At 37.4% G+C, this 24192-nt stretch overlaps 2 protein-coding genes across 2 annotated transcripts; both read left to right on the top strand.

Moving 5' to 3' along the window:
- The first annotated feature begins 6315 nt into the window (after window positions 1–6315).
- On the top strand, window positions 6316–7308 carry LOC121267122. The gene is made up of 3 exons (XM_041170993.1): window positions 6316–6424; window positions 6517–6996; window positions 7139–7308. The coding sequence occupies exons 1-3, from the start codon at window positions 6316–6318 to the stop codon at window positions 7306–7308; spliced, it is 759 nt and encodes a 252-aa protein (XP_041026927.1).
- Window positions 7309–9034: 1726 nt separating this feature from the next.
- LOC121267515 lies at window positions 9035–9684 on the top strand. The gene has a single exon (XM_041171402.1). The coding sequence runs from the start codon at window positions 9063–9065 to the stop codon at window positions 9669–9671; it is 609 nt and encodes a 202-aa protein (XP_041027336.1). The 5' UTR covers window positions 9035–9062; the 3' UTR covers window positions 9672–9684.
- Window positions 9685–24192: the final 14508 nt, after the last annotated feature.

Raw genomic sequence — 24192 nt, 5'->3', positions numbered from 1 at the left:
TTGCATGTTGCACACACACTTGAGTACATTTCGTTGGGATGCGTGACCCATGTGTATCATCCCGACGTCACGATTCTCGTTCTTTTGTACGTGGTATTCGAGGCGCCACACGCTCTCATGTGCGCCATGAGGTGATGCTCATGGATGCCATGGGAGACGACATTCAAGGTGATGCTTGTGGATGCCACGAAAGCTGAAGTTTAAGCTATGCATGTTTTTAAATGAAGTTTTCCACAAACGAACTATTAAACTGAAATGAACTGAAAAAGGAAAGATGATTTTTGGGCTTACGCCTGAGACGATGTTTTCTCATGAAAAGAAATACTTTCTTATAAAAAATGAATGTTTTCTCATGAAATGACTGTTAAATGAAAGAAAGAACTGAATGAAAGCTCCAGCTCTTTAGAGCTAGCATGAATGAATGAAAGCTCCAGCTCCTTAGAGCTGACATGAATGAAAGAATGAAAAGCAAAGAAAGGCATGAAATGTATGAAAATACGTAACGGCGACATGAATGAATGAAAAGGGGTACCCAATGAATGAATGGGCAGATTGCAATGCCGGGCAGTAGTACTGGTAGTGCACCCAGTGCAACACCCTAACGGAATGGGATTACAACCCGTGGCCACGAGCGAATCCATTGGCGATAGGGCCGCTAACCCTAACACACGGGGCGTAACAATGTGTACTGGCCTATGAAAGTGAAAGAAAGAATGTGTGTATGTATGTATGTACGTATGCATGAATGCACTTTAAGAAATGAAGGCACTGCACTCTCGCAGAAATGAAGGCACTGACAGGGGACACGTTTTACGAAAAGAAAGTCTATTTTCAAAGAAAAACCCCGTCCAGTGACATTTTCAATTGAACGCACGTATGCACGCATGCATGTATATATAGTTTGTATGAATGATGAATGCATGAATGAGAACCTATGTTATTATATTTTAACTGTATGAAGTAATGCTTACGAGTCTTCGACTCATTTTAGTTTTTATGTATGTCCCTCCCTCCCACAGGGAAGGAAATGAAGTACGCGTCGGGACGGACACGGCCCATGAGGAAGAGCATAGAAGTCTAGGCACGAGGTTTAAATGTATGAGAGACCTTTTTATTATTAAAATTGATGTTTTCCGCTGTAAACCTCTTTTATTGTAAAAGCACATTTTATTTTATAAACGTAGAGTCTTGCACCCTGGGAAGAAGCAAAAAGTTTTAAATTGGACGGTAATTCCCATCGTCCTTTCTCAAAATATTTTATAAAAAGACCCACCACAAGGACAAGCGTTACATTATGAGCCTAACTTGCTGAGATTTTATAAATCTCATTGTGGTAGTCTCAACTACTATTCTCTTCAGAATGATAGACAATGTGTCAGGAAGCATAACAAAAGTACACAACCGCCTGGAGTATGTCGAATAGGCCGAGGAGGAGCCTTGGGAGGATGAGAGAGTTGATACTCAAGTTTATAGGACATCTTTTCGAGTTGATAGTGGAGATGCGCAAGTAGCTAGGCACTTATATTAGAATCATGTATATTTGTAACTAAGGAGTTACACTTTCAGTATTATGCTTGTTATGATACAAAATGGTTGGAACCATGTTATAACTTTTGAGATGTGAATATAATTACGATATCATGATTATGTTTTGGGATATAGTATTCTAGTACATTATGCATTGCTAAAGAAACTATCTGCTATGAATACAACATATTGTTAGATGCATGCTAGGTGCACTAAATCTTTAACTGTCATGAGTGGGGTATGTGATGTTGTGTTGCATATCTCGATGCGTCAAGTTCTATCATATCCCAAGCAGAGTTTGTAGGTATCACAGGTATGACTCGGCTGGTCTTATCATTTGAACCCAAAGGTATGGCCCAACGCCACGTGGAAGACCCTCATTCAAGGAAAGACTGAGGATTTGGCAGGCCATCAGGAGGTGTGCCTATGCCCTGGTTGTCTGTCTTTTTCAGTTAAGGCTAAATGACCCCTATCCAAGCATACCTGGAGTCATAAGTATGTCAAGAGGACGTCTGATTGTCCTGTCATATAAAAGGGATTGGGCATGGGATTATATCTCACTTTTAAGATCTTAAACATTTGAGTACTTGTGGAGTGGAAATTCTTCAAAGAAAACAAGGAAGGATTTGCACAATGACGTAGCAATCCTGACACTAAGAGATAGGTTAGCTTCTAAAACAACACGAAGGAATATGGGATGAATGTTGTATGTAAGAGGCATATGCATATTTGTACCTTTCCCTTTTCTGATCATAAATAAATCTAATTTTCATCATTATGTTTATCCCTATATTCACTCCCTGATTTTTTAAGCTTTTGAATGTGTTCGCATTTTCATTAATATCTCTATGTGAGAACATTATTTATGTTTGAGAAATACTTAACATGTGTTGATCATCATAGGATGGGACGAAGATTCCCCGAACTATTCCAGTTTCATACGGGAAGGAGAATGCCTCGTGATGATTGTGGTGAAGCATTATTGTGTTGGCCTCACTGATAGGCAGGAAGGATTCTAGACATATCAAATGTGGTATCTTGGAGTTGGTTGCTTGAGTATAAATTCCTCCATTGCTACATGTTATCTCTATGTGAGACATCTATGTGGTAACCATTGTATCAATCTAATGAGCATTTGTGTGATGACAAGTGTGCCTATGAATTCATTATTCATGCAATGATTTTATGGATTTTACATGCTGGAGCAAAGGTAGATTCCACACTTGTTATACTTATGGTTTAAAATACATAACGTAGAAGGTAACTCTTCAAAGGGTGATTCCTCCCCATATTTATATATATGTGGTTCACCAAGAGGTTGATCCCTTGCCATGTTTACGGATCCATGTGTTTATGCCAAAGAGGGTAATTCCTCGCCATGCATACATATATGTGTCCTTCCATTTTTACAAGAAACTGTTCATTGTATTTTCAGGAACATTATCTCTCATTAGTAGTTTTGTCATAGCTGTCCAATCTACGATTTCATCTTCAAATCCATAGACTTTAACGCAGAGCTAGACCCAAGAGGGATGCCCGCGGAAGAAGAATCGATCTGCCTAAACCCTGAGTACGGAGGCTTGTAGGCATGTCTCCATTGTGGTAGCCATGTACCTTTTTGAATTGTACATATTCCTTTCGAAATGGGCGACCACTTGTATTCAGTTTACCGCCCATTAGGTGATGAACAAGTATTTGAGTTGTATATATTTGTAAGTATGGAATTAATGAGGAATGATGCTATTTGTTCCATGGAATTAGTCTTCTGGTACTGCAAAGTCTTAGTTTATTGACTAAACCTATATCTTTTCCGCTTCGATTTTAATTATGTAACCACACACGTGCACTTCCATGTAGATGAGGCATGCCTAAGTTGATCAAACCCGAGGTGTTGACAGACTGGCCAGCATCTTTGGTGCCACGGATCCTGGCCAGGTCCCTTACTCAAGATGGGGCACACAACTAATAACCATTTGTTTGTATTTATGATGGTGTAGACACCCTTCCATCAGTAAATACCACACTTTGTATATCATTAAGAGATATGACCTTTCATGAGTATTTATCTTCACCTGTAACTTTACATTAAAAAGTCTTCTTAATTATTAAGTACTACTCTTTGCAAAGAAAACTTAATTATTTTTTTTTTATTGAAATTGGACATGAGAGAATTGAATGGTATCATGATGGACAGTCAACAATGGATGGCCAGTCGTTACGTTCTTTTCTTGCAGGGGTTGTTGAAATATGATTATCATCTGCATATATTTAAACCACACTAGAAAGCTAGCTAATATTCCAGGAATATAAGAAGCAGCTACCATTGACAACAATAAATACACAGATAGACGAAAATGTGATGTTTTTAAGCTCGATTAGAAAAAGACCACAAACTGACAAAACTGTTTAATTGCATTCGTTATAGTTATTATATGTATGCTTTTAAATTATTCATATCTATGACTAGTTCTAACCACCCAATATGTCCCTGGACAAACCATCGAAAACAGGCTGGCGTTTCGTAGCCATTGTCTTGTATATTCCAGTCGGGAATCTCCGAAACGCTTACGTACGTACGTATGCACCAGACATTATTGAAAATTTTATATCGAGAAAGAAACCCTGACCCATTTGTTGTTTAGAAGAAACCAACTGGTACTAATAAATATAAAGAAATATTTTAATCACAAATGAATTATATAAAAGTAAACTCACAAATTAACGTGGTTTGATGTGATATATCAGATTAAGTTAATTTTATTCTAAAGTAAATTATATAACGGATCATATGAAACTATATCAATTTATAGATTTACATTTATGTAATTTATTTATGTCTGTAGCATGACTTATCATACTTGACTAACTTTGAAAGTTTGAAGTCAGCAATGTCGTTCTGTGAATATAAATGTTTCATCTCATCCATTTGGTGTAGTCTATATCTATATGGTCTATATATCTTATGGTGAAATTAACTTGTTTTCTAAACCGTGGTCGACTTTGTAGCCAAACGCTCTAAATTGAAATTCTACTCATGAGCATCAAAACCACGTACGTACGTAACATCTAGCTTCCTTCGGCTGCTCAGCGCAGGCTTTAAAGCTCAAGCAAAAGTAAGTACTGTTGCATGCCTGCCTTTTTGTAACATATGATCATCTTCGGCATTGCATTCTCTCTTATCTCACTACCTCTATTAGTTTTTCTTTTCAATTGACAATACCAAAAGGCAAACATCGAAACTTTTTCTAATCCTCTTTAAAGCAATCCCTAAGCTGGGATCCGTACCCATTATTTTGCTGATATCTCAGTACATATTAATGGATGATCTTCCGGCCCCCTCACCAAGACCGTACCCAGTATTTTGGGTCTATTCCATGCCACGTGTCTTTCATGGACGTACAGAGACTAGATCCCCAGCTTGACGAGACCACAGCTCTTGTGGATCCTGATAATCCACATCCTCATGTTTCTTCCAACCGAGACACCCTTCCACGTTTCTAGAATCTTTTTATTTCTTGGGTATGAGTATATAATATTATTGTAGAAGACTAAAAGGTTATTACTCTAACTCTTTTAAATATTGTAAGTTAATAATTTTCCATGTTACACATATCCAAGATAATGCCATATAGTTACTCGTTGACTTGTAATTTAACTCATATATTTGTCCTCTATTTGTAGTAACAAAGGGAAGGGTAAGGTCGTGGGGTTAAAGTTCTCTCTTTCTAAAATAAGGCTATGTTTGGTTAACACTACCTCAGTATTATTATTTATTACTTTTTTACTATTATTAATTACTTTTTCACTATTTTTTCATTATTATTCATCGATCATTTTAGATCACCTCAACATATAAACATAGACTTAATCATCATGAGTGACACGTACGTGCTTTAGAATGATATATATATATATATATATATATATATATATATAGCTAGTGTCCTTTGCACAGTAGTGGGATTAATGTCCCACACACCATTCAGTGCCACATTCAATACAGGTGCATTTGGATGGTTAGATTTTGGGGAGAATGATTCCGGTCAGTGTATTTAAACTTCAAGTACCTATTTTGGATCATATGTTAAAATTTAAAATTTGATTTGCACTAAATCTAGACCAAATTTTAATCTTTCAAAATCTTAGATTTCAAATTACATTAAAAAGAAATGAATTTGGAAGAAGTGACATTTTAAGTCCATTGATTTGGAACCCAAATTCAAATTCTTTCATCTAAATGAAACCTATATAAGAAATGAGATAAAAGAAAAGAGATATTTCATGATCTGATAAGTGATATAAATACAACCAATTATTCATAACTATTTTTCACAAGTCTATAATAAAATAATTTTTTTAATATAAACGCATCAAAATCTAAGCAAAAGTCGAAGAATTTAAAATATTTTATCAAATTAATTGTTAATTGTACATGCACACTTCTTTGTAGTCACAGTACTACTTCAGTTATTCATCTAACTATTCTATATATGCATTCGTTATTGATGATATGAGTTCAAATCTTCAAGAATTTCTACATGAATTATAAAAGTGTCCCATGAAATTTTTGGGCAATATTAAATATTTGACAAATTAATGTTACCATACTCATTTTATATGCCAATGATCTCTCTCTCTGATCACTTGATATCCTAGAATTTCAATAAAAAAAAATGTAAATAATCTAAATATAACCCATATACATATCGCTAGCATTATTAATTTATTCATGAATTCATCTAAACGAAGACAAAAGGTGATAGCAAGGGGTGAATAGGCATTTGCACGATGAGTCATCAAGAAGGATTGTCTTCCGATCCCTCACTTCCGGTTACAGTACCATCAGAGGAGTCGAGGCCAAGTGATCAGGAGGCCGAAAATGCCAACAATATTGAAAGTAAGTACTCCATCTTTAAGAAAATTATCAAACGTTTTGCATGATTACATATATACGATATATATGATGTGCTAGTACTTCAAAAATCTCAGGGACAAGAAGATTTCAATTCCTTGACATATATGTTCCCCTCTATCAAGCCGCCCTTAAAGGCGATTGGCATGCTGCGAAGGCTATACTTGAGAAATATCCGGATGCCATTCGAAATCCCATAACAAAAGCGAATGACACAGCTCTTCACATTGCAACACTAGCAGAGCGCGCCAGTTTCGTAAGAGAGCTGGTAAAACGGATGAATCCGGCAGATTTAGAACTGACAAATAGACAAGAAAATACGGCCATTTGCTTCGCTGCTGCATCAGGAATTGTGGCAATTGCTGAGGAGATGGTGAATAAAAATGGTAAACTGCCACTGATTCGTGGTAGTAACAAAATGACACCACTTTACATGGCAGCTTTGCAAGGACGTAGAGACATGGTGTCTTATCTTTATTCTGTCACTGATTTTGAACAATTGACTTCTTCAGAACGCATTGATATCCTTGTTGCTTCTATTTCCGCCGATTTTTATGGTATGCCCCTTCATATCTGACTAATTTTATATGAGTTTGAGACGAATAATTTATAATATCATGCATTAAATTTGTTGGATTAATTCTTTATTAATTGTTGCAGTACAGTTAATGACTAAATAAGGATTTTTTTAATGGACAGATATAGCGTTGGAAATTCTGAAGAAGTATCCAGAATTAGCAACTATGAAGACTTCATATCATGGGATGATAGCATTGCAAGAGTTAGCCAATAAACCTTTTGCAATTGGTAGCAAGAATCAGCTATCAGTCTGGGAAAGATCCTTGAACTACTGTAAGTACTTCACCTAACCCAAGCTTTCTTTAAGAGCTCATACTCACGTGTCTCTAAAGGCATTTCTCAACTAGTTGGTTATATTAGGCTAATCATTTCATGGCAATTTTACCCATTCATCTTGGGGTCGGGAAATTATGGCCTAGTTCGGCTAATGAGATCTCCGTTTGGTTAATGAGATAAGATCACGAGATGAAAAATCTGTAAATAGTAGTGAGATAGTTTGAAAATAATAGTAAAATAGTTTAAGTTAAGATTTTTATATAGTTTTGGAAGAGAGAAAAAGTTGAATAAAAAATGTTATAGTTAGAATTAGAATATAATTTTTTAATATTATTTTGTCTTGAGATTTTAAAAAGTTAATTTTTTTTTTGTGTGTTTATTTGAAAGTTTGAAAATTTTGTAATGATTAAATGAAAATTTTGAAAATTTGAAATTAGAAAAAGTTTGTATTTAAATGGTATTTGGATGTTGAGATGAGATAAAATGACATGAAATAGGACGAAAAGATTTCAAATATTTGGAAGGTTTGTGAAACCAAACCATACCAAACCTAAGTCCCCTCAAAATCTTGCCAAAACTTGACGACTTCAAATGATGCATATTGTTTTTAATTCTTTGTAATTTTTTTAAGAAAATTAATATTTGCAATCTTGAAGTGCTCAAACACGGCTTAATCTCTTTGAAAAAAATGAATAAATACAGGATACATATGAAAAAAATACTAATTTTTTTATAGTAGACACTACTCTTTTTCAAAATCATGTTGACCTCTCATTGATATGGCATTACTAATTTATTTCTCACGGAGAAATAAATCTAATCTTCTTAAAACAACATGCAATAAAACGTTCAATTAATAAATACTGGGAGTAGTTTAATTTTAAGGCAACTCATATAGACTAATTTTCATGTATTTAACCAATTAACCTTACAAAAATATACCCGAACTTTCTAATATCCCATTTACTATAAGAAAAACAGGCATTTGTGACTAATTATTTTCAACAAGAATGACTATTTGCGACGAAAACATAGTTATTTTAGCAAGAAATAGTCATTTCATTGGAAATAACTGGTCACAAATAACTGGCCACAAATAAGCAGTCTTCTTGTAGTGATTATTTATAAAATTAATATTTATTTTCTACTAGATGGTCTCTAAATTGTTTGGTCCCCCCCACCCCTCCGCAATCTCAGGGTTCAAAGGGATCTGTAACAGAGCTTTGATGCGTACAATAGCCCATCAATTAGTTGATCTCCTTTGGAAAAACGTTCTACAATTGCCAGAGAAACAATTTGCAATGCTGGTTCGCGAGCATTCCTTACTCTTTAATGCTGCGAGGTCAGGGAATGTTGAGTTTCTAGTTATACTCATACGCTCCTATCCTGATCTCATATGGAAAGTAGACCACAAAGATCGGAGTATATTTCACCTTGCTATTAAATATCGACAAGAGAATGTATTCAATCTAATATATGAGCTAGGCGCTATCAAGGATATCATCGCATTATATGCAGACCAAGACAATAACAATATGCTGCACTTAGCGGGAGAGATAGCTCCTCCAGAGAGACTAAATGTCCTATCAGGAGCAGCACTTCAAATGCAACGAGAGCTATTGTGGTTTAAGGTACTCTATATATATGGTTTGGATATGTGTGCGTGTGCGCGCGTTTGTGTTTTTCCATGGCACTTTCACTTGTCATACTTACACGGCCATGATCATTACAGGAGATAGAAAAGATTGTGCAGCCTTCTTACACGAAGATGATGAATAAAGATGAAAACAAGAAAGTTGCAGATACACCTTCTGGATTGTTTACAAAGACACACGAAAAATTGCGACAAGCAGGTGAAAAGTGGATGAAGGAGACAGCAAACTATAGCATGCTTGTGGCGACATTGATTGCCACCGTAGTTTTCACTGCAGCCTTCACTGTACCGGGTGGAAACCACCAAGAAATAGGCACTCCTATTTTCTTAGAAAGCAATTGGTTTATGGCTTTCTTCATATCAGATGCAATTGCATTGCTGTCCTCATCAACTGCGATATTGATATTCTTGTCAATTCTCACGTCACGTTATGCAGAAGAGGATTTCCTTCAGTCATTACCTACGAGGTTGTTGCTTGGACTCGCAGCACTCTTCATCTCTGTTGCAGGCATGGTTGTAGCTTTCTGCGCAACTTGCTTTTTGGTCTATAACCGCAAAATGGCAAGTGTTCCAATTGTTATAATTGGGTTGGCCGGTATCCCAGTTACTTTGTTTTTTATTTTACACTATCGACTTTGGGCTGATGTATTCCGCTCAACATATCAGTCTAGGTTTCTTTTTCGACCACGTCAATGTAAAATTTTCTTGGAAGAATCCTACTAGCTAGACAAAATCTAAAGTGTGAGAGAAATGATCAAAAGATAGGAATTTCCTCTATGTATGTCTAAAATAGTTAGTACGGGGTATTACATAGGGCTTTGTTTTCCGTTCATTGAGAATAATAATTATTGTAATGCTCATGAAAGTTCGACGATCTGTCTCCCTCATTCTCCTTAATTTTTCTTTTACCATTTCAATTTCTACCCTATCTTAAATTTTGTTTTTCATTGTACATGCAATAATCCTAGCTCTGGCGCGCCTCTCTCATGGAATCTTGGTCGTTATTTAACCGTACTATATTGTCTCATATCAACATCTTTCGAGCATTTTTTTAGCTATTGGCCTTCATTATTGGGTTCTTTACCTGCCTAATTGTTACTTTAGTATTTGAATATGGTTTGAAGCCCCAAACCCATTTTTTGTTGGCTTTTTTTTTTATCATATTTAACCCATAGTTGCTTGGCTCAATATATTCTTTATGCTTACTGTTAACCCTTTAATTATTGTTGGCTCTCGCCTATTATGAACCCTTTACTAGCCACGGTTAATTCCTAAGGTGATGTTCAAGCGAGTGAGACACACGCGCCCCACGCGCTCCAGAGGTGCCTAGCTCGTGAATCCCACACGCAGCCACGCACTCCATAGAGGTTTCGGCACATGACGTACACATGCCTACGCATTTTTCACACCCCACGCGCTACACGCACGAAAGATTTCCTATATTTGGTTCTTTTGGTCATCCTTGTGCTAACTGATGCCGATTTTGACGAAACAAGACTCGTTTCCAACAAAATCTGGCGTTCCCGACACAACGGTGCTGTCCGTTTTGTGATATTCCACCTTGAAGATCCTATACTTGCATTTTGTATTTAGAATCAGTCTAAATCCATGGAGGATTTAGCATCAGGCGCCATGATAAAGTTGACTGCCTCAAACTACAGTCTTTGGAGACCTCCGATGGAGGAGCTCTTGAACTATAAAGATCTGTCTGACACCTTGAAAAGTGAAGGGAAGAAGCCAGATGAATTTACGGATCAAATGTGAAAAAAGATGCACAAGAAGACTATCGGTCAGATCAGGCAATGGATCGACCATAATGTCTTTCACCACATGGCCCAAGAGACAGATGCATATAACCTTTGGAAAAAGTTGGAGGATATGTATCAAGCTAAGACTGCTTGAAACAAGGCCCTCTTGATGAGACGACTTGTTTCAACTTCACACCTCTGTTGCCGAGCACACTAGCAAGTTTCAAAACCTAGTTAACAAACTCAGGTCTGTCAAGTTGAATCTTGTCGATGAAGAACAAGTCCTGCTACTTCTCAGTTCATTACCAGGTAGTTGGGAGATACTGGTGGTCTCCCTAAGTAACTCTACTCCAGATGGTAAACTTACCATGACGATGGTTAAGGACGCCTTGTTTAATGAGGAGGCCAGACGAAAGGAAACGAGCATGAATCAATCTCATGTCCTTGTCACCGAGAGTAGAGAAATGCCTCAAGGTAATGATGGAGGGAGAAGTAGAGGCAGAAATAGAGGGAAGTCTCAACCACGTGGAAAGTCCAGCAGTAGTAGGAACCAACAGACGGGTAACATGAAGTGTTACCATTATGACAAAAAAGGCCACATGAGGAAAAACTGTCGTAAGTTTTTAAGGGAGCAAGGTCAAAGCAGTAAGTTGAAGAAATAAGATAGTGAAACTCTCGTCACTCTTTCGGGAGATGTTACAATACTCTCCACCAGTGACAAGATGGTTTACACGTTGCAAGCCACGATGTTGAGTGGATGGTAGACACAGTAACGTAATACCACGCCACTTCCCATAGTGAAATTTTTCACTACATACAAAGCAGGAATTCTAAGTGAGGGGGAGCCAGAGAACTTCCAGAAAGTTCAAACTCATGCTGATAAAAACCTATGTGTACAGGCAATGCAAGAAGAGATGAGTTCTTTGCAGAAAAATCAGACCTATGAGTTAGTGAAACTTCCTGAAGGAAAGAAAGCCCTAAAGAACAAATGGGTATTCAAGCTGAAGAAAGATGGCCAAGGAAAGCTGATAAAGCACAAGGCCATATTGGTTGTCAAAGGATTCCAGCAGAAGAAGGGAATCGACTTTGACGAGATATTTTCTCCGGTGGTGAAGATGATGTCAATTCGAGTCATATTCAGATTGGTAGCTAACTTGAATTTAGAACTTGAACAAATGGATGTGCAGACAGCCTTTCTCTATGGAGATTTGGAGGATGAAATCTATATGGAGCAACCAGAAGGGTTCGAAGCTTTAGTGAAAGATCCCTTAGTCTGCAAGCTAAAAAATAGCATCTATGACCTCAAGCAAGCACCGAGGCAATGGTAAAAGAAGTTTGACTCATTCATGATGAGTCATAGTTATAAGAGACTTGTTGCAAATAAGTGTGTCTATGTTCAAAAATTTCAGAATGACAAGTTTGCCATACTCCTTCTTTACGTTGATGATATTTTAATCATTGGTGAGGATAAGTCCGTGATTAACAAACTAAAGAATGAACTATCTTAGTCCTTTGACATGAAGGACTTAGGCCCAGCACAGGAAATTTTGAGCATGAAGATTGTTCGTGATAGGAAAGCCAAAAGGTTGTAGCTATCACAACAAAAATACGTTGAACGGATAATCAAGCGTTTCAACATAGAAGATGCAAAGCCAGTCAATACTCCACTAGCTAACCAGTTCAAGTTGAGCAAGAGTTCATGTCCCTCTTCAAAGAAAGAGATTGAAGAGATGGAAGCAATCCTTTACTCTTCAGCAATAGGAAGCCTGATGCATGCAATAGTCTGTACCAGACCCGATATTGCTCATGTTGTAGGTATGGTGAGTAGATTCCTTTCAAATCCTAGAAATGATCATTGGAAAGCAGTTAAGTGGATTCTCAGATACCTGAAAGGTACATCGAAGATGTTCTTGTATTTTGGGGGAGCTAAACCAGTTTTGGAAGGCTATACTGATTCAAATATGGCAGGAGATCTGGATAACAAGAACTCTACTTTGGGATTTCTCTTTACCTTTGCAGGAGGAGTTATCTCTTGGCAATCCAAATTATAAAAGTGTGTTACTTTATCTACAACAGAGGTAGAGTACATTGCCACAGCGGAAGCTGGGAAAGAGATATTGTGGATGAAGCGTTTTCTCCAAGAACTAAGCGTTAGTCAAGAAGACTACAAGATAGATTGTGATAGTCAAAGTGCTCTAGACTTGAGCAAGAATTCAATGTACCATTCCCGCACCAAGCATACTGATATCCGCTATCATTGGATACGCGAAACGATGGAACAACAGCTCTTGAAGCTTGTGAAGATCCATATGAAAGAGAATCCAGCGAACATGCTGACGAAGGTGGTTACAAGTGAGAAGATTGAGCTATGCAGAGACATAGCTGGAATGGATAGCATCTAGGTAAATAGGCATGGAGGGGGAGAATTGTTGAAGGCCATGCCAAGCAGTCCACAATAGCTGCTCAGTAGGTAACTGCATTTGTAGTTACAAATTGAATGCAGATTGAATGCATTCATACAGGTGAGGAGATAATATGTTTGCCTATAAATTGAGGCACCCAATGAGAGCCTCAGATACACCAAGGAAGAAGAGAAACGAGAGAGAGCCAGGAGAGCTATGAGAGAAAAAGGAGAGTTGATTAGAGTAGAGTGTGATCCTCCTTCTCTGTAATATTTTCTTGTATTGCACTATTCAAAGTGAAGCTTTTTTCTGCGGATGTAAGCAGTTGCTGAACCTTGTTAAATTCTTGTTGTCACTATCTGCATGGGTGTGCTCTTTTATTTCTACTTTTATTCATTCCACTGTGTTGATTTTTCCAACAAATTTTACCCATTCATCTTGGGGTAGGAAATTTTGGCCTCGTTTAGTTAATGAGATCTCTGTTTGGTTAATGAGATGAGATCATGAGATAAAAAATCTGTAAATGGTAATGAGATAGTTTGTAATTAATAATGAAATGATTTAAGTTAAGATTTTTATATAGTTTTGGGAGAGAGAAAAAGTTGAATAAAAAATGATAAAGTTAAAAGATAATTAGAATATAAGCTTTTAATATTATTTTGTTTTGGGATTTGAAAAAGTTAAATTATTTTTTTGTCTTTGTTTGAAAAATTTGTAATGATTAGATGAAAATTTTAAAAATTTGAAATTGAAAAATGCTTGTGTTTGAATGGTTTTTGGATGTCGAGATAAGATAAATGACATGAAATGGGATGAAAAGATTTCAAAGGTTTTGAAGGTTTGTGAAACCAAACCAAACCTAAGTCCCCTCAAAATCTTGCCAAAACTTGAGGACTTCAAATGATGTATATTGTTTTTAATGCTTTGTAATTCTTTTAATAAAAATGATATTTGTAATTGTGAAGTGCTCAAGCAATGCACAATGTCTTTGAAAAAAATGAATAAATACAAGATCCACATGGGAAAAAAAAAACTAATTTTTTTATAGTGGACCCCACTCTTTTTCAAAACCATGTTGACCTTTCATTGATATGGCATTACTAATTTATTTCTCAAGGAGAAATAAATCTAATCTTCTTAAAACAACATGCAATAAAACATTCAATTAAAAAATACTGGGAGTAGTTTAATTTTAAGGCAACTCATATAGACTAATTTTCATGTATTTAACCAATTTATAACCCTTACAACAATGTACCCGAACTGTAACGCCCTGGCCCCGCAAGGATCAAAGAGTTACTCCCTGTAACTTAAAACTCACAATTCCTCAATACATTTACAGACTCCAAAAATATAAAATCATCAGAATACTACAAAAATCTCTTAATAAAATCCGCCGATTCTCAGAAATCTTCTATGAGTAATCTACTATGCTTAAATAGTCATCTCGCCGATGCTCCATAATCCTGATCATTAGCTGAACTATTCAAAATCATCTGAAAAATATATGGAGATAAGGGGTGAGTTATCAACAACTCAGTAAGCAAAAGACATATACTAGTGTGTAAACATGAGCATTTTCACAGAGTTCAGAATGCAAAAACAAAACATTTCAATATCAATATGCAAATCTCAAAAATACATATTATCAGAAAATCAGAGCGACTTTTCAAACATTTTATATTCAGAATCCAACTTTTCATATTCAAAGACTCCTTTGGCACAACATGACTGACCATCTTCATCTTATCATATCATATCAAAGCATCATATCAGAACAGAAACCATGTTTAACCCCGGTGGTAGGGTTGTGCATCCTGCAGAAAGCCAAGCAAAACATAAATCACCATGTTAACAAAGCGATTGTACTCAGAACAGAAAATCACTATTATTTCCCGTGGCGAGCCAGAGGTCACTATTATCTCCCGTGACAGGGTCAGAGGTCACTATTATATCCCGTGACAGGGCCAGAGGTCACTATTGTATCCCGTGACAAGGCCAGAGATCACTATTGCATCCAGTGACAGGGCCACATATCAGAGCAAAACAGAATCAGAATCACCATATCAGAATCAGAATCAGAGTCAGAACAGAATCTGGAAGTCCTGCCAAAGGTTTTTTAGATGCCACATCATATCAAAACAGAGTACTGATATTTAGATCATTTCACATTTTCCAAAACAGATTCAGAACATCTTCACGTCACATGCGAAATTTATCAAATTTTCACATTCACTCATTTTTCTCAGTTCAATAACAGAATGCCAAAAATAAGCTCATGTCTACACCAGTCGTGATAGAAAATACTTTCTTCTTAAACAGAATCTCATGAGTAATGCAGAACAAATATCTGAGGTTGTTTTCAGATTTCTTTTCATAACAAAACATGTATATTTTCCAAAAAGGACCTCAGTTCATTTTATTTTATACAAAGTCTAGCATAGGAACCCCGCTTACCTAGACTTCTTAGCTTTACATAATTTTCCTCAAAATGTCGAACAATAATTAATCGTTACCTATAAAATAATCACGTAATTCTCGTAAATTTTCAATTAATCACGTATTTCGATATTTAATCCTAAACTTCTAAAATAACCTATTTAATTCCTCAAAACATAGAATTTCAAATCGTCACTTTCTAATCACGTATTTCAAATCGTCACTTTCTAATCACGTAAATTTTCAATTAATCACGTATTTCGATATTTAATCCTACACCTTGTAACGCCCCGGTCCCGGATGGGTCGGAGAGTTACCTCTTAACACTTAAAATCATATCTCACTATACAAATATAAACTCAAATTCCTCAATTACTCATATACCTCATTGCTTTAAACCATTTACTCCAAAATAAATAACTAAGAATACGACGAAGTCTCAGAATAAATGCCAACTTCCCAAAGTACTAAGTCAAAGCAAAACGAAAATATTCAATAAAAATTCTCCAATAGCAAGTACCCTCTTTGTATTTAATATACTATGCTCACAAAGCCTTACACATGCTTCCTATTCTTGAACCTCTGTTGAAGTATCCAAAATATCTGAAAAATGTTGTGGAGATAAGAGGTGAGTTATCAACAACTCAGTAAGCAGAGAACATATACTTGCATGTAAACATGAGCATTTACAGAGTACAGTATGCAGAACAAAATATTTTCCAGAGTTATCATACAGAACAAAACATGTTTTCAAACGTAACAAAGCGATGGTTTTAAGACATATAAAACACATAATACTTTGGCATAACATAACCAGAGCATCATTATCACATCAAAACTGAGCATCTCACAGAGTAGAGACCATGTTTCACCCCCGTAGTAGGGTTGTGCTAACCCCGGCGGCCAAACCGGGCAAAGATAGAGCTGAAATATTTCTCTTATTACTTTCGGAGCCTCGAGTATGCACACAGGAAAGACCACATAAAACCACTTTGTTTCCAAAGTAGGTGCACTCAGAAATAGAGAAGTTGGTACCAACCCAAACAGAGCAAAGCATAATATAGCAGAGCAAAGACAGAGTCAAATACAAAATTCAGTACACCATACCAAAGGTTTTCAGATGCCATATCAAGACAAAACAGTGTACCAAAACATAACCATATCATTCTCACATACTGAAAAACAAAAGTTGGAGCCTCTTTCTAAATCAATGCACAATTTTTCAGATTCTCAATACTGCTCTTTTTCAGATTTCAGAGACAGCATGACAAAATTTAACTCATGTCTACACAATGCATGTCAGAAACATTTTTCTCCTTTTCATACAGATTTCATGAGTAATGTAAATAAACGGCCGAGGTTGTTTTTCTCAAGTTCTCATTTCATAACAAAATATTTAAAATTTTCAGAAAGTCAACCTCAGTCTAAACAATTCGTGTAAAGCCTAGCATAAGAATCCCGCTTACCTGGACTTTTAGCTTTTTAGAAATTCTCCACAATAGTACTGAACGAAAATCAATCGTCACCTATAAAAATAATCACGTAATTTCCATAAATATCCGAAATTAACACAAATTTCAATACTTGAACTTGAAACGCTAAGTAACCTATTTTCCTAAAAATCTAATTTTCTCAAAACCCTAAAATATCATCAAAACTCGAATGCATCAATGTTCACTCAATTTTTTTTTTTTTTTTTTGAAAAAGACAAACTCTAAATTCTTTAGACCTTAATACCAACAGCAATTTAAAATCCAACTATTTTCTGCCAAACAAACTTTGGACTAAAATAAAGTGAGCCGAAACTCACATAAAATAACATACAAAATTTTCTGTAATCATCTTGAAGCCCAACGTAGAAATCATGTCCATAATGAAACCATCCTAATGACAAGGGCGTTTCAGGAAAAACTCATAAACATGCATGGGCTTATGGGAAAAGCATGGAAACTGAAGGAATATGAGATTATGAAAATTACTAGACCAAAACCATGCGACAGAGGGATGTCCAAGCTCACTGAGAGAGGGGAGAGTCGTGATGGCCGATGAGATGGGCAGAGATCAAAGGTGGTAGGCGCGGCAGCATGGAACTGAGAGAGATAAATTTGATGAGAGAGAGAGAGCCGAAGAGGTGGGGAGGAGGAGGCTGCAGAAGTGGTGCTGGACGTCCAAAATGTGGGGTAAGATAGTGGATTGGAGCGGCTTTATCCTCTGATGGTGGTTGCGATGGGGGTTGACGTGGTGCCGAGAGAAGTATGTGCTATCCACTTCGTGTTGTACGTCGATCTGTAGAGGATAGGAGCACAATGACCGAGTGGTGGGGGCTACAGTCCGAACGTCGACTCTTGCTTTTCGGCATCTTCTGTTTGTTGATGAAGGTGCATGAGGGTGGTGGACGATTGTGCAGGAAGTATCGGGGCTAAGAGCACTTTACTTGCTCTGTTTTCTTGCTTAAAAACAGAGGCTTCGCTTTAGTTAGGTCCCAGTGTCGCCATGTGGGCTGGTGCTGCAGGGCAGAGCAACGATAGCTGACTCGAGTTGGGCTATCACAAGATAGGGTTGGTTACAGCGGTAGGGCTAGGGTCAACATCGATGTAACCCAAGAGGGCGTCGTGCTGGGTGGTTAAGTGTCTCTCTTCTGGTGGTTGCACGAGGTTGGCAAGGGCTGGGCAGTTTTTGAGCATGGTGGTTCAAGTGGTGCAAGTTGAGTATCACAGCGGCTAATACTCGATGATGCATGGTGGTACGCAGAAAGACTACAGCATGCTTGGGTGGCATTGCGCTAATTCTGGTCCGCTGGTTCACAGCAACTGTGGCCACATCATGTTGCTGCCACTGGATTGTGCATGATGTTCCTCATGTGATGCAAGTGATTTTCTCTAGGTTTGGTTTTCTAGTCGGCAGTGAGGGGTGGCACTCGGAGAGATGCACAGAGAAGAAAAGAGAGAGAGGGAGAACAATTGTTGAGAGAAAAAAGGACGTGGGTAACTGGGAAGGAAAACTGTCGAGTAAACCATCTGGTGGGGGAGAGAAGAGAGGGAGAAAGATTAAATAATAATAAAATAAATAAATCAAATAAGAGTACACACATTATGTAACACCCTGCATTTTGGTGTATTTTTACTAAAGGATTATTTTTATTTATTTAAATTTTATTCTCGTATTTTAAAATTGGTTGGATTTTTAATGAGTTTATTTCTATGATTTTAATTTGATGAAAATTATTTTTATGTGCTTTCTTAATATTTATTTATTGTTATGCATTTAAATTGCTTTTAATATTTATTTAATTACTGTGGGATTTAATTATTTCAATTTGACTTTACCATTACGTTTAAATTATTTTATTTAACTTGAGGTTTTGAAATCGTTTCCGTTGGATCATTTTTGTGACCCAAGTTATGAGGATTGGACCTCATTTCTTTTCCCTCTATTTTTCTTTTCCTTTTCTTTTTCTTTTCTTCTTTTCTTTTCTTTTCTTTTTTTTCTTTTTCTTCTCCCTGGTTTCCTCCCCGGTGCGCGACTCTATCTCTCTCTCTCTCTCTCTCTCTCGCCGTGCATTCATCTCTCCCCCAGCCCGCCGCCATGCGCCGGCGGTGGTCAACACCGCCCGGCTCCTCCGCTCCCCCTGCCGCCGGCGATCACCCCCCTCCATTTCCAGCTCCTCCATCGCCGCCGTTAACCACCACGAACCCATTGAAGCCGCGGCGTTCCATGCACCACTGCGCCGCCGTCGCGCCACCTCCGGCCACCATCTTTCTACCACATCATCCTCGACCTCTTGGCAACCCATTGGACCCAACCCCAGCTCCGATCCGTCACCGGTGAAGCCCCACCAAGCCCATTTCCGATTTGTGCATTTTTGGCCTAAAACCACCCCTTGCGCCGCCACCCACGGCAAACCACCACCACCACTAGCTTCACCGACCTCCCTAGGCCCTACCCTATCAATCTTGGGTCTTCGTTTGCCTCCGTTTGAAAGTTGGTATTGTGACCCACGGCCACAGTGTATTTTACACTGTGGTGTTGCTCAAACGTCGCCTTTTTCAACTTCGTGATCCTCAAAAAATTATTATATTGCACTGTAAGTATTTCTCCAAAGAACTTTCGTAATTTAAATGTATTTTTGCACTAACCCATTTCACTGTATATTTGGCATGCCGGACTGAGTCCGAGGAGTTCGAGGGTCGGATGGATTTGTGATTGGAGTTGTTTGGTTGGATTTGATTGGATTGGTAATTGTTGGTTTGGATATTGTGTTGGTACTTGTGCATTTCATTATTTCATGCATGATCATGTTTGTAAAAGAAAACTGGGTTTTCGTGTATTGCATTCATGTTCATGTATTTATGAAAACTGGATTTTCATGTGAAAATGGATTTTTGGTGCGTGTGTATCACGACCCCAAGCCGAGATGGGGTATTAACTCGGTGGAGCTCCTCTCGTTACTCGGGAGCGGAATATACTGAGTAACGTCCCCTGGATTGTCGCCGGGCGACAATGGGATCGGACGAGATGGTCTCGTGCCGACTCCGTGGTCCTTCTGCTGGCGGGGACTAGAGGATGTCTGGCCACGTACGCGCTGGGCGCGGAACTGGGCATCGCTCGTTGCGTAGTGTGGGTGCTTGGCCATGTACGCGCTGGGCGCGGAACTGAGCACCGCTGCGAAGCCAGGACGTGCGGATGGTCCATAGGGGAGGCCATGGTGCATATGGAAATAATGCATGGTGCATTTGGAATTAATGCACTATTTTCTGGGAAAATAGTGCGAGTTGATTTTTGGGTAAATCATTTTCTGGGAAAATGTTTTACGGATAATTTGGGCCAAAATGGGATTTTGGTGTGTGTTGGAAAATTATCATTTTCGGGGAAAATGATGTTTTGTGGAAAATGCATATTTTTCATGTGCATGCATGTTAGTTGCATTTAATGCATTTTATATTACGTTGTTGTTTGGGTTATACTTACCTGCGATACCATTTTGTGGTAACGCAGATTTTGATGCTGAGGAGGAGGAGGGCGAGCCTGAGGAGACGGCTCTGCCTGAGGAGTGATCTGGGATCACTCGTTTGTATATCTAGAACTATTGTAAATTATTTTATGGATGACTGTATAACTGGTATTTAAATCTTTACTGATGTTTGATTGTAAATAAATTCTGGTACTTAGTTGACTATCCGCTGCGTTATTTTATTTGTACACTGTTGTATGTACACACACTGGCACTTCGTTGGGATGTGTGACCGTGTTGTCACCATCCTGGTGTCTCAATCCCTGTGTATTTATATAAGGGGATTGGGGGCGCCACACATTACACATAAATTGAGCGGTTTTCCTTAGCATCAGAGCCTTTCTCTATGGGCCTGGATTAAGATTGGGCCCGAGTGTTACACACCTTCTGAATTGTTTACAAAAACACACGAAAAATTGCAACAAGCAGGTGAAAAGTGGATGAAGAAGACAGCAAACTATAGCATGCTTGTGGCGACATTGATTGCCACCGTAGTTGTCACTACAGCCTTCACTATACCAGGTGGAAACCATCAAGAAATAGGCACTCCTATTTTCTTAGAAAGCAATTGGTTTATGGCTTTCTTCATATCAGATGCAATTGCATTGTTGTTCTCATCGACTGCGATATTGATATTCTTGTCAATTCTCACGTCACGTTATGCAAAAGAGGATTTCATTCAGTCATTACCTACGAGGTTGTTGCTTGGACATGTAGCACTCTTCATCTATATTGCAGGCATGGTTGTAGCTTTCTGTGCAACTTGCCTTTTGGTCTATAATAGCAAAATGGCAAGTGTTCCAATTGTTATAATTGGGTTGGCCGGTATCCCAGTTACTTTGTTTTTTATTTTACACTATCGACTTTGGGCTGATGTATTACGTTCAACGTATCAGTCTAGGTTTCTTTTTCGACCATGTCAATGTAAAATTTTCTTGGAAGAATCCTACTAGCTAGACAAAATCTAAGGTGTGAGACAAATGATCAAAAGATAGCTGGGAGTTATTAAGTTATTCTGAACAACTAGGGCTCTCTTCCTCTATGTATGTCTAAAATAGTTAGAACGGAGTATTACATAGGCTTTGTTTTCCGTTCATTGAGAATAATAAATGTAATGCTCATGATGAAAGTTCTACGATCTCTCTCCCTCATTCTCCTTAATTTTTCTTTTACCATTTCAATTTCTACTCTATTTTAAATTTTGTTTTTCATTGTACATGCAATAATCCTAGCTCTAGCCTCTCTCATGGAATCTTCATTGTCATTTAACTGAACTATATCGTCTTAGATCAACATCTTTCTAGCATTTTTTTAGCTATTGGCCTTCATTATTGGGTTCTTTACCAGCCTAATTGTTACTTTAGTATTTGAATATGGTTTGAAACCCCAAACCCATTTTTGTTGGCCTTTTTTTGTCATATTTAACCCATAGTTGCTTGGCTCAGTATACTCTTTATGCTTATTGTTAACCCTTTAATTATTGTTGGCTCTCGCCTATTATGAACCCTTTGCTAGCCACAGTTAATTCCAAAGGTGATGTTCTAGCAACTAGTTATCGTCTCACCACTTCCTTCTACCAATTCATCAAAGCTATAGTTAATCAACTAATATCACTATAAGAAAACCCACCTTTCTTAGCGCCTGTTTTCGTCGGAATTACTACCTAAAATCACCAAAGATGTCTTTTCTCGGCGCTAATTGCATCGCCGCACATTGGTTGAGATTGAATGCTTTTTTTTGCATAACGTCAGCGAGATGTTAAACTCTCCACAATTGCATTTCTTTTCCGGTGACTTCAGATCGTTGCAAATACCAAATTAATCACCAGAAATGCATGTACAGATATAACATTGAATCGACGGAAGAAGTCATTTTCGTCAACATTTTTTGTCCCAAAGAAAAGGAATAGTCGCTGCAAATAATGGATCCTTTTTTCAGCGTATCCATAATCACTGCAATTGTGGTTTTTCCACACGATATATGTCGTCGTAGAAGCCGCCTATATCGCTGGAATTATCTTGTTGTGATGAATTTCCAGTCTGCTACTAATGCCTATTCTAACATTTATTAACTTTTCGCGACGTTTTTATATCTCTGCAAGAGGATTTTGTCAATGATTTATTTACCGACACGAATGTGTATGACACAATGTAGTTTTATTGCGATGCCAATTAAAATCGCCGCAATAGGGTTTATCCAGCAATTTTTGTGTTCAATGCAAAAAAAAAATCCATGTTTTTTGATTCATTCCCGTCAACCTAATATTTCGCCACAATAGGGTTTATCCAGCGATTTTTGTGTTCGATGCAAAAAAAATCCATGTTTTGGATTCATTCCCGTCAACCTAATATTTCACCGCAATAGGTATTTTTTTTGACGTTGTTTTAGATCATGCACGTGCACGTATTTGCATGTAAAAAAACCCATTAGATAGCCTAAATTGCTACTGTCCTGCTGCACTACTTTTGGCTGCAGTAACAAGGTACATACCCCAATTATATATATATATATATATATTGCAAATAATATATATATTATCTACAATATATTTGCATAAAAGTCTTTGGCAACTTCAATGTGGGTTAATGGTAGTTTATAAACAAACATCAATCTGGATGCAAATATAATATATACTAATTAATTTACACCCCATGCATTTAAATCATCTAGTATAATATATATACATATATATGTATACATATATCATCAAGTTGAAAATGACGATCCTGAACAACCAATTATAACAGGAAACACACATTCCTTTTTCTATATTAAATAAACCATCATCATGAGTGCTAAGACAGAGATCATGATTCATTCATCATATATCTAGAGCAGTTCATATCAACTGGGTGCCCCCCAAGTCGATTACATCATGTCATTTTAACTTCCTTATAAGCCACTATATACATATACCGGTGCATATTGGTTATAGACATGTAGAAATATGTTTGGCTTGAGCAGTTAGTAAAGATACCCTATTTCACAAACAAGGATGGACTCAATGAACTGCAACTTTCTTCTTCAGTATATATGCCCTTCGCACCAACAAGTTATATTCTCTTTGTTGTGGCATGCATGAATGGATCTCCACCAAGATAAGTACATCTACTGTCCCATCTACAACAAGCAGCATCTTTTCTCACATTAATCAACCCTTGCATCTAGGTTACAACCCTGCATCTCAGTGTAATACATATTAAACATATATGTGAGGCATGAAACCACTTGAATATAACCACATGACATGCATCCTTTCTAAATATATATACTACATGACATGCAGTAACATGAATTCTCTGTAGAAACATGGTATCATTAGCATGAATCACACAAATTTGTCCAATTAAATTTATTCAAACATGCAACAATGATAACTAGCCCAAAGAGTATGCTTTTATGCCAAAGTCTCATAGTCTCTCATACACTATCTCAATATATACCTTCCTATGCACTATGTGGGCTTTAAATTGATATATGTTGCAGTCATATTGCATTATTAGTTACAAAAAAAATTGTTCTCCAACATGCTTAGTATCTAATTATCCCATCTCATGATAGTCTTGATGTGCCTATGATGTCCTATGGCAGAGTATTTACTGCTTCTATCTAACTTTCACATGATGCAAGATGTTCCTTATAAT

This window comes from Juglans microcarpa x Juglans regia, chromosome 5S (assembly GCF_004785595.1).
Source record: "Juglans microcarpa x Juglans regia isolate MS1-56 chromosome 5S, Jm3101_v1.0, whole genome shotgun sequence".
Lineage (NCBI taxonomy): Eukaryota > Viridiplantae > Streptophyta > Magnoliopsida > Fagales > Juglandaceae > Juglans > Juglans microcarpa x Juglans regia.
This window is presented reverse-complemented; position numbering and strand designations above follow the sequence as displayed.

What these genes read in the sequence shown, in the direction of transcription:
- LOC121267122 (XM_041170993.1), top strand. Translation starts at nt 6,316, where the DNA reads ATGAGTCATCAAGAAGGATTGTCTTCCGATCCCTCACTTCCGGTTACA. An exon ending in AAATGCCAACAATATTGAAA is followed by an intron (nt 6,425 to 6,516) that starts GTAAGTACTCCA and finishes CAAAAATCTCAG; the next exon opens with GGACAAGAAGATTTCAATTC. An exon ending in TATTTCCGCCGATTTTTATG is followed by an intron (nt 6,997 to 7,138) that starts GTATGCCCCTTC and finishes TTTAATGGACAG; the next exon opens with ATATAGCGTTGGAAATTCTG.
- LOC121267515 (XM_041171402.1), top strand. Translation starts at nt 9,063, where the DNA reads ATGATGAATAAAGATGAAAACAAGAAAGTTGCAGATACACCTTCTGGA.